The sequence below is a fragment of the Phyllostomus discolor genome, chromosome 12 (genome assembly GCF_004126475.2).
Source record: "Phyllostomus discolor isolate MPI-MPIP mPhyDis1 chromosome 12, mPhyDis1.pri.v3, whole genome shotgun sequence".
Lineage (NCBI taxonomy): Eukaryota > Metazoa > Chordata > Mammalia > Chiroptera > Phyllostomidae > Phyllostomus > Phyllostomus discolor.
Window position 1 is genome coordinate 43,756,216 of NC_040914.2, and position 16,367 is coordinate 43,772,582.

The window sequence follows — 16,367 nt, forward strand, 5'->3', positions numbered from 1 at the left end:
GTGGCTGTGGCCGTGGCCGTGGGAGGCGGGCCCGGCGGACCCCAGCGCTCGGGGACCGGCCCCGGCGCCCGCTTCCCCAGCGCGTCGCGGCCACGCGGCCCGGCCGAGTCCAGAGACCACTCACCCCCGGCCGGGCGCAGCCGCGATGTCGGTGGCGGGCCTGAAGAAGCAGTTCCACAAAGCCAGCCAGGTAGGGGGCGCCGAGCAGGGAGCGGGGGACTGGGGAGCCGGGTCGCCGAGGCGCCGGGCCTTTGGGAATCTGACGCCCCTAGCTCCTTTCTTAGGCTCCATATCTTCCCGCCTAAGAGCGCGCGGGGGTGGAGTGAGGGTCGCCGGCTCGCTCCTCCCCAGCCCCCGCCCGCGCTCCAGTCGGAGCCACTGGAATTCCGAGGATCTGTGGGGGCGGAGGAGGTGGCGGGCTGCAGGGTCTCCGCGCGGGAAAGGGTGGGCGTTCGGGGATTTTGCTCAAGCCTCTCTCACCCGGCACTGGGAGGAGGACTCAGGCAGTGCGATCCTCGCGCAGGCGTCGGCGGGCTGGGGGCGCCGTGTGCTGGGTCCCCGGGGCTCGCCCTTGCGCGCGCGCGCTCCCCGCGATGGATCCGCTGGACTGCGCCCAGCTCCGGGAGGGGACTCCCCACCGCCATCCTTCCTCCCCCGCCGTCTCCCCGGGGTGCCCCAGGATGGGTACCAGGCTCTCTCTCTCAGAGGGCTGCTGGTCAGGTATGGGGAGACACCGAGACAGACACGTAAACAAACAGTGTTAGACACACCTCCGCGCGCAGCCCGGCAGATCAACCCGCGGGGGTGGGCGGGGGAGCTTTCGGGGCGGGGGTGGGGGGCAGACGTCATTGGAGAATTAAGTGCGAGGAGCAATTTGAGATGGGGGTGGGCACTGCGGAGGATGAGGAGGGGCGTTCTGAGCCAGGAAGGAGGCACACAGGCCGGGAGGTGGGCAGATGGGCTGTGTGGAAGCTGTTTGTACCCGCACGCCGTGGCCTCTTCCAGCGACGGGGGAGCGCGCATTGTAAATCTGTGTACACCTGCGCCGTGGACCTGTGGCTCCGCCCTTCCCACCCCCACAACCCCCCCTTGCTAAAACCAGGTTCTGAGGTCTTGTCCTGTGTCTCCCACAAACTGGCCCCTGAAAACATCTGGAACCAGAGGATTCTGTTCTTGTTTCGGTCCCAGGCTGAAGGCGCTGCCCTTCCGTCCCTCACTCCCCTTCCATGAAGACCCCCGGTTTTCGGCTGGGGGCCTGGGGTGGACTGAGCACTCTTCAGGGAGATTGGAAGCCTCGCAGGACGGGCCGGCTGGAGAGGGGAGTCAGTGGGCTCCCTGTTGGCCCCGGGCCCTTGGAGGGGTCTGGGGGGCATTCAGATGTCAAAGGCCTGGGGGCAGGTGTGTGCCCTGTGTCCTCACCTGGGGCCAGGGGCGTGACGCCAAGACTGGGCTGCCCACGGTTTGGCATTTCCGACCGAGATGGGGACGTGAAAATACGGGAACGAGCGGAAGTCCGGAAATGCAGTGAGCGCATACAGACTCTGGGGAGCTCCCACGTGCAGGGCCCTGCGTGGCCCGGGGCTTGGTGAGCGTGGTGGCCACTCCGTAGGGGTGTGTGCATGCAGCAGGGATGAAGCTTTTGGGGTGAGGGGCCTGGGAAGAAAGAGATTGGCGGATGCAGTGGGGAGAAGGGTCATGGAACCGGCAGAGGCGGAGACCAAAGGTGGGCAGGGTGGTGACGGGGCCTCTGGGGCCCCCGGGCCCCCTTCGCCCGCCCGGGCAGGGAACTAACCTCCTCTTCGGAGAAATGTTCCTTTACTGCACACGGACGTCCTGGGAGTGGACCTTGGCGATGGCCGAGACCTAAGGCCTTGGGTAAATCAGGTCGGTTTCTGACCACCGACCAGCGCGGCGGACGGAGGGCGTCAGAGGAGACCACTGGCGTCGGAAACACCGCGCTGGCCGGCGGCCTGGGGGCTTGGCTCCCGTAATCAGTCCGAGAGAAACTCAATGAGCAGAGGGTCTAATTTAGCCCTTTTTGCAGGCGCTGAACTCTTCTGCGATTTTATCCGAAAAGAGAGATATCCCAGATCCTCTCTGGCCTGGACAATGCCCGGGTTGTGGCCAGAGTGTGGACCGTGCTAAGAATGAGTTTGCCACGGGGCAGACTCGGTGGAGAAATTAGACCCAGGTCACTGCGCCAAGAGGGAGCAGGGCGTGTGGACGGCAGGTGTTAATTTGGTTCCTACTTTCTCCGGCTGGGAACGGTGGGGTGGGGCAGGGACGGAGGTGTCCTGGACAATGGCAAGGGTGTGGTAATTCCCAGGCGTCCAGTCGGGCTCTGCCACCCACCAGCTCTGTGACCTCAAGATGTGACTGAACCCGTCTGGACCTTGGTGTCTCTCTCGTGGTGGATTAGAGAACTCAGAAGCCGAGTCTCCGCTCCGGAGGTGATGGCGGTGATGGCTCGCACGACTGTGAATAAACTCGACGCCACTTGATGGGCAGATTGTACGTTGTGTGATTTGTATCTCAGTGCAGCGTCTGTGCATACAGTTTCCAGCTCTGAACATTTGTAAGTAACCCACTTAACGCATTTCAGACGAAGACAAAGTTGACTAAGGTCGGTCTTTTGCAAATCAGGGACCAGGACGGTGGCAAACAGATGGTGTCTCTCTCTCTCTCTTTCTCTCAGTGACGGGCAAGTGACAATGACCGATAACCGACCGGTTCGCTGGTCCTTCTTTGCCTTGACCTCCCGACCTCTGAGGGAAGGTCCCTCCCTTTCCAGGGAATGAAGAACCGAAAGCCCAGGGATTGTGCTCGGGCCAGGGGGCCGGACAGGAAAGCAGGAGAACAGAATGTAACTCCTGCCTGCAGCACTGGGGGCCGGCACCCACCTGCATGGTCATTCAATACATTTTTAAATCTTCTGTCCGGGCACAGCTTGAGTCATTAGAGATATACGCAAATACCTTTTAAAATGTGTTTACCGGTTTTAGGTGGGGAGGGGGGAGAGGAACATCTACGGGTTGCCTCTCGTTGGGGCCCTGACTGGGAATCGAACCTCCGGCTTTTTCGTACATGGGATGATGCTCCAACCAGCTGAGCCACACTGGCCAGGGCAGCCGACAGATATCTTCCAGACAGCATTGTGGTTTCCTGGGAAACGTGGTGCCTGACCAATAAAAATACTACGTACGATAACTCCGCCGGCATTACCACTCAGTAGTCCGTAATCATTATGGTCGGTTGGGGTGGGGCCTTCGGCCACACCTGTCTGCTTCCCTCCCCAGGCTAACCGTGCAGGGAGGACGCTGTGGGCTTGTGTTAAGGTGACTTTCTTTTTTTTTTTATCCTTCCCCTAGCAGGGCCCTTCAACCTCTGCCACGGGACCCAGCAACAACAGGGAAAGTGGGAATGTAAGAAAGTTTGTTTTTTTTGTTTTTTTTTTTTTTACAGGGAGGGGCCACTCCCCCTTTCTCTCTTAACGCATTAACCAGAAAAATAACCAGAAAAATGAGCAGCCGCCAGGGGCCCAGCCGCTGATGGGTAAACACTTCTCAGAAGCAGGTCCTCTGCAAATTACGAGGCTCTCCAGGGAGGTGGGGCACGTCTCCCGTTTCAATTTCTCGTTGGAGACGCAGATGAAAATGCACTTTGCAAAGTCCATAGGGATGTGGTTTTTCTCTCGGACGCATCAGGAAACAGGTCGAGCTGAGGCGTGTTAGCTGCCCCCCCCCCCCCCCCAGCTCGCCTGACGCATTAATTCGCATATCTGTGTGGCGTTATTTTTTTAAAGGCAGGTGCCGGCGTCGATGATCAGGCCAAACTGATGGTGATTTTTGTCGTGGCTGCAGGACACGGTCCAACCCGAGCCTTTCTTAGCTCTGGGGACTTTTTCCCTGTGCAATCAGTGTCACTTAGGGTATCGCTTGGAATGTGACGTGAAAGTGCATCTGAAAGCGGGGATTTGGGGCGGAAGCGATTTTTTTTTTTCAGATCCCTGTTGCCGTTTTCTTAGCAAATTGAACGTAAATTACATTTCCCCTGCAGTGACATGGTGCAGGGGGTGCAGGTGGGGGCCTTTTGTATTTGGGGGAGCTATGGTTGACCTGTTCACCCAGAAAATATCCTATTTTATTTGCCTACATAGTAGGTGTCCTACGGCGTGACCCTCAGCGACACGTGACCAATCGGATTTTGTTTTCAGCGGAAACCCGGGAAGGGCGTGGCGTTAGGGGGAGGGGCCTGGGGTGCAGTAGGCATTGCTGCGATTCTGAGTATTCGCTGCCATCCCCAAGGCCGCCTGCAGATTTGATTTTGTTTTGTTTTATTTTATTTTTGGTCTCCACCCGATGATATGTTCTTTTCACTGATTTTAGAGCGAAAGGAGAGGGGTCGGGGAGAGAGACATGGGTTGGCTGCCTCTCGCGCGAGCCCCGACTCGGGATCGCGCCCCAAACCTTTCAGTGTACAGAACCACGCTCCCGCCCACCCAGGGCCTACAGCTTTTTAACGGGTGAAAAAAATATCAGAAGGATAACATTTTGTGCCACAGGACAATCACATGCAAGTCGGATTTCATACAGTCATCATGTCGCGGAGTTGAGCGTGGGGAGGGCCCAGCCCGAAACGTGGGCGCTTGGCCCTTTGCAGGTGAAGTTCACCGACCTCAGCTCTGAGCCGTCTGTCGGGGCACCCATGGGTGCTGGGATGCTCGTCTCTGAAGCCCTGGACGGAGCTCTGAAAACGATTTGTCTGCATCTGTACTTGGGTTGTGTGGGTTTTTTTTGTGTTGTGTTTTGTTTTGTTTTGTTTTGTTTTTTTTGAGATCTGCACACCCCTGGTAGTTTGGGGTGACGGGCAAGGAGCCGGCCTCACAGAGGCCACTGGGAGAGACTCCTCCCGCCAGGTGCTGGTCCCCAAGCTCACAGCACCCGTGTGTCTGTCTGTCTGGATGAGGGAATTGGAAAACACCTCGAGCGGCGGGAGAAAGTTTGATTCCTTGGATGATCGCACTGAGGGGGGCTCTTCCCTAAGCGCCAGCGGCTGGCCTCTCCTACAGCTCAGTGTGTCAGGAAAGGCTGCCCCGTTGTCTGGTCTGCGGCCTGCGGGCCGCGTGGGGCCCGGGCTGGCTGTGAAGGCGGCCCAACACAACATCATAAATGTACGCAAAACGTGATGAGATCGTTTTGTGATTACGGGTCGCAGTGTATTTAACATGTGGCCTTGAGACACCAGAAGGTTGGACACCCCCGGACCAGCTCATGCAGGCTTCCCTCCAGAGCCCCCCCTCCCCACCCCACCCCCATCCGAGCCTGTGTGTAGCCGGGCGGCGGGCGGACCTTTCTCGAGGAAGGGTGTCAGTGGGATGTCGAGGATCGGAGCATCCCTCCGCTCTGGCATTTGTGGAGGCCAAAGTGCCGTTGGAGTCACCCAGCAACCCTCACAGTCAGAGACGTAGGTGGGGTGCGCACACTGGTCTTCCCCAGGCGCTGGTTTCCACCGGCCCTGGGGGCTGGAGGGTGTGCTCACGAGCGGAAGAATGAAGGACACCTTCAGGGGCGTGGTCTGCGCCACAGCAGACGCTGCTTGAACTCTGCCATCCAGGCCTGGGGACGGCCCGGCCCGTGCGCTCCTCCATTGGCTTGCCCTCCGTCTCCCGCCGCCCACGGGTGACGCTGGCCCTCAGAGGCCTGCAAAGTGGCGGGGGAGCCGGGCAGATGCTGAATCAAGGAACGTAACCGACCCGTGAGAGGCGGAACAGGATTGTCTCACGTGAGGCAAGCCCTGACATTTTAAAACATTGATTTTAGAGAGGGAATCATTGATTTGTTGTCCACCTGTGTATGTGTGCGTTGGTTGATCCCCGCCTGTGCCGTGAGTGGGAATCGAACCCACAACAACGCTGGCGCACCAGAGCTTCAGTTCACAGAGGCCCTCGCTTCCCGATGCAATGCCATTGGAGGGACACCGAGTCCCCTCTGGGTGCTCCGGTCAGAAATCAGAATGGGGGTCCGATCAGATTCCCACCGAGTCGGGGCCCAGCACTGAGGAAGACGGGAGACACCGCCGGGAGGCCGCCGTCCGCCAGCTCCGTCTCGTGGGGATTCTCAAGGCCTGACCACACGCTTCTCCAGTGAGTAAACTGAAAGGAGCAAGACGGAGACACACAGAGGAAAGGGATGTTTAGGAGACGGGGGTAGATACCGCTGACGCCGTGGTCATTCCATTTTTCTTTCTTTTTAAAAAAATTTTTTATTTTTTTAAAGGGTGAAATTTCCTTTTATTAAAAAAAGATTTTATTTATTTATTTTTAGAGAGGGAAGGGAAGGAGAGAGAGAGAGAAACATCAATGTGCGGTTGCTGGGCGTCATGGCCTGCAACCCAGGCATTTGCCCCGACTGGGAATTGAACCTGTGTTTGCAGCCCGAGCTCAATCCACTGAGCTACGCCAGCCAGGTCCATTTTTATTTCTGCTCCCTGCCGGTGGCTGTTGGCCAGGGATGCTGGTGCCCCTTGGGCTGCGGGCTGTTGGGCTTTTATTCCGTCTGCAAGGGAACTCGCAGCTCGGCCAGCTGAGCAGGGAGCCGGGGAGTTCGTGACCCGGCGAGTAGATGTCTCTGGAATGGGTCCTGGGGCAGTGACGGGTGGAGGGGGGTCTGTACCCAGCTCCCTCCCAGTCCCTGGGGCGGGGATAATGCTCAGAGCTGCCAGCTGCCTCTCTCCGGAGGAACTGACTTTGTTAGTCCCTCCCGGGTGCGACCCCCTTCCTGGGCTCACCTCCCTGTCCCCCCGCCAGCTTGGCCGGTCCCGTCTCCCAGCGAGCTGTTTGCACTGGGCCCCGTTTCCGGGGGAACCAAACCGAGGGCCAGAGCAGCCCCGGTGCACCTTGCAGGCTTCCACGGCACCCGCGTCCCACGTACCACCGTCTGCAAAAGGGGCGAGCCTGTTGGGGAAATGTGACCGCTGCGTGGATAGACGGCAGAGGGTTTTAAGGAGGATTCTTCGGTTTCTTTAGGTGTGAACGTTGTTTCTGGGTTAGGCTGTGCTAATGAGGGCTTGTCTCTTACAGATGCATCGGGAGGGTTTTGCAGGTGAAATCCTGTGCTGTCTGGGGTTTGCTTTAAAATAATCAGCAGGGGTGGGTGGGGAGGGGCCGGGCGGGGATACTGGTGATGTCATGTGAGGCCGGGGGATGGCTGCGTCGTGCCCCCTTACACTGCTCTGCCCACGTTTGAGACCTGTTCAGAAAGTCTCCACAATTAAACGTGAAGAGAAAACACGATGAAGCCCGTGACGAGCAGCCTCCCGGTCCCTCTCCTCAGAGTCAAGGCTGTGTTGTCCTCTCCCCAGCCTTGGCTCCAGGGCACCCCAGCTCTCATCCGGGCGGGTCACCCCCCCAAAACTGATGCATTGGTTGATTCATTGGTTGATTCTTGTCTGTGCCCCGACCGGGGATTGAACCCACAACCTTGGTGTATCAGGGCGATGCTCTGACCCACTGAGCTATCTAGCCAGGGTCCCGACTGTTCATGCCAGGGAGCTGGAGAGCAGGCTGGGGGTCAAGCCAGGCTGTGGGGCTCCTCCCGTAGAGCGGTGGCCAGCAGCTCCAGCGGGCTGCCCCCTGGATTGTGGTGCCCAGGGTGGGGGTGGGGTTAGGGGTTGGGGCAAGAGACATGGAAGTCCCTCCTAGGTTCGCAGGAGCCGGATGGAGAGATCTGAGTCTGTGGTGTCTTCTAACTGCCCTTCGGTGGCCCCAGGGGATAAATGGCCACCACTTCCCACCCCTCCTCCGAGTGTGTCTGCCCACCCAGCCGGCAGGGTGGGCAGACTCCCTGCCCCGTTGGGCGATGCAGTGGGCCGGGCCTGCCGTCCCCTCGTCCCACCCTGCAGCGTGCGGGCAGTCTTGAGGACCCGCCTGGCCAGGCCGGCGGGGCCAGAAGGAGCTCTGTCTTTCCCCTTCCCTTCGTCTTCAGCGGCCGAGGGCTCAGGAAGGGAGATTCGTGGTCCAGGTACGTCCTGCTCTGTGGAGTTCGTGAAAGGAGGAGACGTAAAAACCGACTCTGCCTTAACCTTTCAAAGGCCACGTGTAAATCGTGCGAGTTCATTTGCGAATCTAGTTGTTGTCGTCGTGTTGAAATGAAAACTCCTCCCGGCCCTGGCTCTTTACAAGAGGCTCAGTGGGTAAATGTCACCAGTCAGATTTCCCCAACAGTTCGCACCGCTAGTAACAGTCCGTCGATGTCTCGGGAACATTTTCAGGGTTAGTCCGTGAGCTCCGTGTGCACGGTTCTCATCAGGCTGTGGATCCCAGAGTGACACTCTTTTATTTATATTTTCTGCTGTGTTACTTCTTTCTAGCTGCTCATCCAGGAAACCGGACCTTGTCGGTAACTTGCTCAATAGCGGGATGAATGAATAACTTTGTTTTTAAGTTAAGACTTGATATTTCAAAGTCATTTGTATAACTTGGCTCCTGTTGAATGTAAGAAGTATACTAAGAACACTTTTTTAAAAAAAGATTTTATTTATTTATTTTTAGAGAGAGGGGAAGGGAAGGAGAAAGAGAGGGAAAGGAACATTAATGTGTGGTTGTCTTTTGTGCGCCCCCTACTGGGGACCAGGCCTGCAACCCAGGCATGTGCCCCGACTGGGAATTGAACCGGCAAACCTTTGGTTTGCAGGCTGGCACTTGATCCACTAAGCCACAGCAGCCAGGCTAAGAACACTTTTAAGAAGATGATTTAAACTTTTGGAATAGGAAAGAGGACCACATCCTTTAAACAATATGATCTTTTAAAAAAAAAGGCCTCCCTAATTAGCTAGAAAACATGAATAATTCAGGGATTTCACCCTAAAATAAGTAGACACTAGCCTGTCATTTCCTGAAGGAGTTTGCAATTCCTCTGGAGAGATTCCTCCCCACCCCGGCCTCTTCCACCCAATCTATTTTAAATCACACTCTTGGAAAGAGAGTCAACCAGAACCGGGGCCCAAGATATCCGGTGCTTCTGGTTTCGTGCCTCTGGCCTTTGGTCCACACACAGCCTCTGTCTCGGGGGCCACGCCCGGTGCCGGGTTCCAGCGAATGCATTCATGTATGGGGTCGGCCACCGAGGCCTTGTGACGAGGGAGAAACAGAAGAGGGTGTCACGGTCGTGTATAAGGAGTTCTCCTTTTCTTATTTGTCCGCACAAAGCGCCTTTTGTTGTTCCTGCATGTGCGGTCATCGGGCAGCTCCGTCCCCGACGCACAACGCACGGCCGTGCCTGGTGCCAAGTACCTCGCTCCGTGCGGAGGGGCCGGGGGAGGGGGCGGTCTTTGCTTCATTCGCATGTGCATAAAACGTCTTTGTTCACGAGAAAGAAAAGTGCCTCTCATTGTTTGGAAGCTGTGTGAGTTTTAAAAGAAACGGACGGCCTCTATAGTATATCTTTCAGGGGGAAAAAAATTAGCTTTGCTGATGCAGGAACCTCCTGTTAGTAAGCACGAATCATCATCAGGGAAAACGCAAATGCATTGTGGGGAAGTCGGGGGCGACTTTGGGGCCCGGTGGGAGGGCGTTTGTATGCGAAAGTGCAGGGAACAAGGCCTGTGGAGTGATGACTATTGGTCCATTGTTTGTGTTGAGCTTCCTGGCAGCCAGAGCGAAAGTCAGAAGCAATGAGATCATCTTTTTTCTGGGGCTCTGCAAGGATGACGCAGAGTGAGTCCACCCCAGGCAGGGATGTGGCATGGGGGCTGTCCCAGGAAAGACCAGCCAATCAGGAGAGCAGGTTGAGTACTAGATGCTGGGGGGTGGGCGGGCACCCCAGTGTGGGAGGTGCCTCCTCCAGGGAGGGCCGGCCACCTGCAGGGGGGGGGGGGGGGCGCCCAGGGCCCTGCAGCTCCTCCTGGGAACTTTGGAGTCCTCCCTGGCCCTTAGCAAAATGAGTTTCTAGCAAACCGGAACTTACTTGATTTCAGACATGGTGCGCCCCCTGTAACTGTAGTAGTGAAGAGAATTTTTTATTTAAAAAAAATACTTCTTTCCTAGGAAAATGAAAAGTAGGAAACACTGTGTTATAGAGTATTAGTAATAGTTATTATCAATTATTAAATTTTATGCTTATTTTTATAACGACTATTTCATCATATAACTAGAAAGTAATTACATAATTGACTTATAATAATAGATGTAATTTATATGACAAATCGATATATGGTGATTTTTACCTCATTCGATTCTTGGATGATGCCTTTTAAATAAGCCAGCTTCTCACTTGCATTTAAAATAGGTTTTCGAATTACAAAAACCAGATTTATTCACGTGAATTTCCAGGGACACACCCCGGAGAGTGAGAAGAATGTTAACATTCATTTCTACCTTTTCTCTTATCAGCCGCTCAAAATAGACCCGAGGGCACTTCGTTGTTACTATTTATTGGCTGCAACAGCAGCGCCTCAGCCCTGCAGCCTTGAACTGAGGTGACGGGGTGGAGCCACCCGAGTATCTTGAGCAGAGCCTGGGGGGGAGGAGCCCGGGGTGGAGGGTGGAGGGAGGCCCTGTGGAGAGGGGAGGGGGAGGGGCCAGCCAGACAAGTGCGTTTTCTCCTCCGAGGGCGCGGGGACCCCAGTCCTTGCAGCCAGCCCTCGGGCTTCCTCACCGTAACTTTTTTTTTAAAGAAATTATTTCATTTTTCAATGACACTTAACACTCCATGCTGTTCTGGGTTAGTGTCAAGGGTCCGGCAAAGTGGTCGGCCGTCTCGTCCTCCTCTCCAGACCCGGCTGGCTGGCTGCGTGCCCCTCTCCGCCCTGCGGTCTGGGGCCGCGAGAACCCCTGCACGGCAGGCGTTTCTCTCGGTCCGGCGCAGCACCCGAACCCAGGGCCGTCGGGGCGTCGCTGGGTGTCTCTGGGTGTCGCTGGGCGGCCTCGGAAATCCCGGCTCCGACCTTCGGGCCTTGCAGACTCTGCTTTGACCGAGCGTCTCGGGAATGGTCAGATGACGCCTCAGGAGGAAATTTCGGATAAGCTGTCAGGCTTCCTTCTTTGTGTCCTCCTTTTTCCTGGACATTGGGCCTCCGGTCCCCGTTTCCTAGGCGACAGACAGGGCGGTCGGCTCTCCCGCATCCAGCCCACTGGGATTCCAGTTCCCGGCCCCCCGGCCTTCCCATCCCTCCTCAGTCGCGCGTTGCGTTGCGAGGGCACAGCTTCCAAAAAGGGAGAAGGCTGCTCTCCGCGAGCCTCCCTCCTGGGTGGCTCCCCGATGCCCTCGCAGATCATGCGCCGTCTCCAAAGTTGCCATAACTTGGGTCTCACGGACAGCTTCCCTCGCCTCCCGCTCCTGCTCACAATTCAGCACCGGGGGCCTCACTCTTTATGTTTGTAACTGAGGGCTCCCTGGTTCCCAGGCTGATAAAAGCGGAGCTGGGCGACCCCGGGGGCTGGGAGGACAGGCGGAGGGGCCAGGGGAGAGGGGGCGTTTTGCCACAGTCTCAGTTCGCCCCTCCTCCTCCTCCGGAAAGTATTCCAGTAAAGAAGTCGGCCCAGTTTCCTTGGTCACGTCTAAATGGCCCAGGAGCCATCTTCGGGTCCCACCCCCAGGGGCGGGCGTCTTGTGGCTCCTGTAACCGCAAAATCCGGGTCTGCAGAGCTCGCCCAGCTCTGGAGGTGCACGGTCTGCTTTTTCCCATTCTCTCCTCGGATCTGGCTTTCTGGCTGTTTCAGCTGTTGCTTCGTAACAGGGCAGAGGATGGAGAAGCCCGGGTGTGTCTGAAAGGAGATGCCTGGGCCAGAAGCAGACTGAGGTTGGGGTGACGTTTACCAGTGAAACACCCAGCCATTCTCCATGAAAAGTCACACACACACACGCTTGGCGCTTCCCAAATTGAATCTTTTCCGTTGCTGCTCGGTTGTAGGCCTGAGTGCCCCACCCCCCCCGGCCCCCGCCATGGGCATCCTGAGACGGGTCTCCCCGCCTGGTGTCCGACAGACCCCACTCTTTGCTCCGGCGTCTGAGAATCTGCATCATCACCCGGCCCCGCCCCCTTTCTGCTCTCCCCTCCCCAGAGGCCAGGGAGGCTGCGAGACACCCAGCCGGGCGGGGGATGCAGGCCCCCCCCCCCCCGACCAAGGGGTCTCTGCTCCAGCCAGCCAGAGGCCCAGATGTAGAAACTGTCTTACTGGAGTCTCCTCTCATCCTGCCCCCTGCTGGGAGGCCCCCCCCCCCCCCATCATCGCCACCTCTCCAGTGCCCGTGGACCAGCCCCCTGGACGGCTCCCGCCTGCGGCCTCTCAGACTCCTCTCGGGGAGCTGCTGACATGCCCCTCGCCTAGTGTGTTCGCCCTAATTTGTACCCCGGCTTCTTCTGCTGCATTGTTTCCATGGTTCCTCCTCGTGTTTCAGCTGAGTGTTGATCTGTCAACTCTTTGGCTGAACTTTGGGCTCCTGGGAGACGAGGAGCGTACCTTATTTATCTTTGTTCCTTTTTTTAAAAGATTTTATTTATTTATTTTTAGAGAGGGAAGGGAGGGAGAAAGAGAGAAAGAGAGAAACATCAATGTGTGGTTGCTGGGGGTCATGGCCTGCAACCCAGGCATGTGCCCTCACTGGGAATCGAACCTGCGACGCTTTGGTTCGCAGCCCGCGCTCCATCCACTGAGCTACACCAGCCAGGGCTTTATTTATCTTTGTTTCTATAGGAGCACCTACTCCGTGCCTTACTTACAGCAGAAGCATAATACATATCTGCCAAGTGAGTGAGATTGTGTCTTCCTAGGTCCTTAGGTACTTACTCCTCCCGGTGATTTTCTTAAAGGACTTAGAAAAAAAAAATCCAGCGAGCCGACTCCGAGGGGTTTCTTCCTTCCTGTGGGTGTGCGATCACTTGGGTCCGACACTGGTCACAGATCACTGTCCGATGCGATCGTCTGTCTTTGTTTCTGCAGCTCTTCAGCGAGAAAATCAGTGGCATCGAAGGAACGAGACTAGATGACGAGTTCCTTGACATGGAGAGGGTAAGAGGGCGTTCCCGCGTCCCTGGTGGCCCGAACCCGACCTTCACGTGAGAGGGGAAAGGCGGGCGCCGCGCGGGCGGTTGGGGGGCGGGGGTCTCGGGAGCCCGCACTCAGGGGCCGCAGCTGGAGCCCAAGAGCCAGGCGTTTCCCACGTCTAAGCCTTGGCTGTGACGATGGGGTGCGGGCCCCCCTCTCCTGCTAGTGGACGAAACCCACAACGCTCCCAAGACGGTCAGCCTGGGCCAGCAGCTGACACGGCCCCAGCCGTCGCACCCCTCTGCCGCGGGCGGTCAACGCGTGTCTGTGGGACGAGATCCTTCCCCTGTATCAATGTCGGTTCCCCGGGTCACAGCCGCTGCTCAACCAACCACGTGTCCTGGGGCTGCCCCAGAGCCAGGTCCGTGGCGCAGGGTGGCCGACGCCGAGGGCCCTGCCCGCCCCCCACAGCCTTGCTGACGGCGGGGCAGAACACGCCCGTGTGTGGGGGGGAGGCTGTGGCCGGGCTCGCACAGAAGTGACCGGGTCATGTTCCGAAGGAAGACGGCGCATCTCTGTCCCTGAGCGTGTGGCCCACGCAGGGGCGTCCCCAGGAATCGCCAGCCCCCTCGGTGCCCCTCCCTTTGTTTAGGTGACAGTCACTCCTCTATTTGTTTCTCCAGGAATCCATCGTTTGTCACTTACCCACATGTTACATGCTTTTTCTTTTTCTTTTTTAAGAAAATAGATGTCACCAATAAAGCTGTCGCAGAAATTCTTTCAAAAGCCACGGAATATCTTCAGCCGAATCCAGGTAAAGTCGGAAAATGCCTGGAACTCTTACTGTTCCATTGCTCACTCCCCGGGGCAGACGCTGGTAGCCCCCGCCGACTTGGCGCTTCTGTGACGTGACCTAGAAACCATGCCCCCTGGGTCCCCATAATGATAATTCTCCGGCCACTCTGGAGCGGATGGGGCCACGCACCTGGGAGGGGTCAGGGGGAGCAGCCGGCTCTGCTCAGTGAAGGTGTGTTAGGAGCCGCTTCAGAAACCCGCTGCACGTTTCGTAAATGTTCGCCTGTTGAGTCATTTCCTCCTTTAAAAAAAAAAAGTGTGCCACCCTGTTCGAAAGGTGTGTATTAGTTGGAAATGGCTTTCGTGTTGTGGCTCCAATGCTCAAGTGACGAGGCGTGATGACATGATAAGCAGCGGGGGCTCCGGAGTTAATGGCAGCTACTCCAAGGGAGGTTTTAGATGCCTGGGTATCTAAAGCAGCATTCTCTGTAAGAAATTTTGAAAAAAATTGTAAAAAGACTTTATTTATTTATTTATTTATTTTTAGGGAGGGAGATAGAGAGAGAGAAACATCAATGTGTGGTTGCTGGGGGCCGTGGCCTGCAACCCAGGCATGTGCCCTGACTGGGAATTGAACCTACGACGCTTTGGTTCGCAGCCCGAGCTGAATCCACTGAGCTACGCCAGCCAGGGCTTATAAGAAATTTTTTTTTAATTAAAAAAATATGTTTATTGATTTGAGCGAGAGGAAGGCAAAGAGAGAGAGAGAGGGAAACATCAATGCGAGTGAGAAACATCGATTGGCTGCTTCCCTCCCTTACACGCCCTGACTGGGAATCGAACCCATAGCCTTTTGGTGCAAAGGACGATGCTCCAACAACTCAGCCACCCGGCCAGGGCCAGGGAGCGGCATTCCTGATGGGCTATAGATTATAGAAACCGATAGAGGCGTCCAAGCCTTGAATCCTGTGGATTTCCGAAACTGCCTGTACTTTTTAGGAACTGATTATTTATCTACAGTGACTGTGACGCCTCTCCCCTCTCCCTGCTCTGGGCCTTGGTGGTAGGAAGCAGCCCAGACCAAACCGTCTGAAAAATCTAGAAAGTAAAACACTTAAAAACATCAGTTGTATAAAAAGCTTGGCCCTGGGCGGTTGGTGGGTGTGGCATTCTTTAGGCCTGTGTGGATGGCTGTGTTTTTCAAGCCGACATAACACCTCTGCTCCCGGCCTCGTGAGTGGTGGGGGTGAAGCACCCAAGTTCCTTTTACTGATGAGTCGGCCAGCGCCTCCCGGGGTTCTGAGACCTGCGGTGAAGCCGCACCGAGGTCCTCCCCTCCTGGGACTGACCCTGGGGTGGGGCAGGGAGACACTGGCTGGCAATGAACGTGTGCCCGTGGCCAGAGGCCCTGGCCGTTCCCGGGAAGGAGGAAGAGGCCTCGCAGCCTCTACTGTAGTGTGACAGCTTCGCTCACTGGCCACTCGCTACACACAGTTCCACCCCGGGAAGGAGGGGCGTGTGTGTGTGTTGGGGGGGGGTCCGTGTGTGCCCACGTGCGTGTGCGTGTTGGGGGTGTGACGGCGTTGCACCCGGGGACCAGGCAGGTCCGTGCTGGGAGGCCGAGGTGGGCAAGGTTGTTTCTGGGAGGGTCTGAAGCCTCGATGCTTGAGGCGTGGTCCCCGCAACCGGCAGGGTCCGCACCCCCGGGGGAGCCGTGGGGAGGGAACCCACTCACCCCAGACCGACTGCATCAGACTCTGCATTGGCCCAGGATCCTGGGGGATTGGTAGGCGTTCGAACAAATATTCAATTATTAAAGTAAAAGAAAAGAAAAGAAAAGCGTACGCTTTTACTAGCTGAACTCATCTCAAGCCCCCCAAAGCTGGGGTACGATTCTTCTGTTTGGTCCACACTCACATGTTTCACGGGTATCTTCCAACTGGGCCTGTGTTAATTTCTTCCGAGGTCCAGCCGCCTGCTCTTCATGGGCAACACCTTAGCACCCCCGCTTCTACACCTCCTGTTTCGGCACGTTTTGGAGGCATCTTTCCACCTTTTTTCAGCCTAGGGCGACGTTTTCCTTGCCGCACACCAACCCACGTCCCCGGCACAGTCGCATCTTGTGTAATCTGCCTCCCAGGCGCTAGGCGGCGCTCCCGAGGGCGGACGCTGTCTTAGGTCCTGAAAACCCAGGCAGCCGAGCCCTGAGCCCCCCACCCCGGCAAGGAATGGGGAAACCCCCAGGAGAGGCGCACACGGTCCCTTCTTGCCTCGGGTCCCTGGCATTGGGTTTGGGCGACCTCGATGCCGCGTGTGTCACATGCTCCGTGTCTGCCGCTCCGCCTCGTCACTCGAAGGAATTACAAATGACGATGTTTTTAAGCATACAGAGCTAAGCTGGGAATGCTGAACACTGTGTCGAAGATCCGAGGGCAGGTGAAGACCACCGGCTACCCGCAGACGGAGGGCTTGCTGGGCGACTGCATGCTGAAGTACGGCCGGGAGCTCGGGGACGGCTCCGCCTTCGGTGAGTGCGTGCGCGCAGGGCGCGCGCCTGGAGAGCGGGCGCGCCCCCTCGTGGCCCGTAGGT

General features: G+C 57.0%; 1 protein-coding gene across 3 annotated transcripts in view; it reads left to right on the forward strand.

Annotated features, from left to right (window-relative positions):
* The window catches only part of SH3GL3 (SH3 domain containing GRB2 like 3, endophilin A3), a 38,119-nt gene continuing 21,752 nt past the window's right edge, over positions 1-16,367 (forward strand). The window contains exons 1-4 of one of the 3 annotated variants that reach the window (XM_036013175.1): positions 1-190; positions 12,938-13,006; positions 13,724-13,796; positions 16,161-16,304. In XM_036013175.1, coding sequence (XP_035869068.1) covers positions 146-190; positions 12,938-13,006; positions 13,724-13,796; positions 16,161-16,304 — 331 coding nt within the window. In that variant the 5' untranslated portion in view covers positions 1-145. Of the gene's footprint in view, positions 191-12,937; positions 13,007-13,723; positions 13,797-16,160; positions 16,305-16,367 lie in introns of those variants that run through there. The other 2 variants (XM_028502239.2, XM_036013176.1) reach the window with 2 other exon arrangements.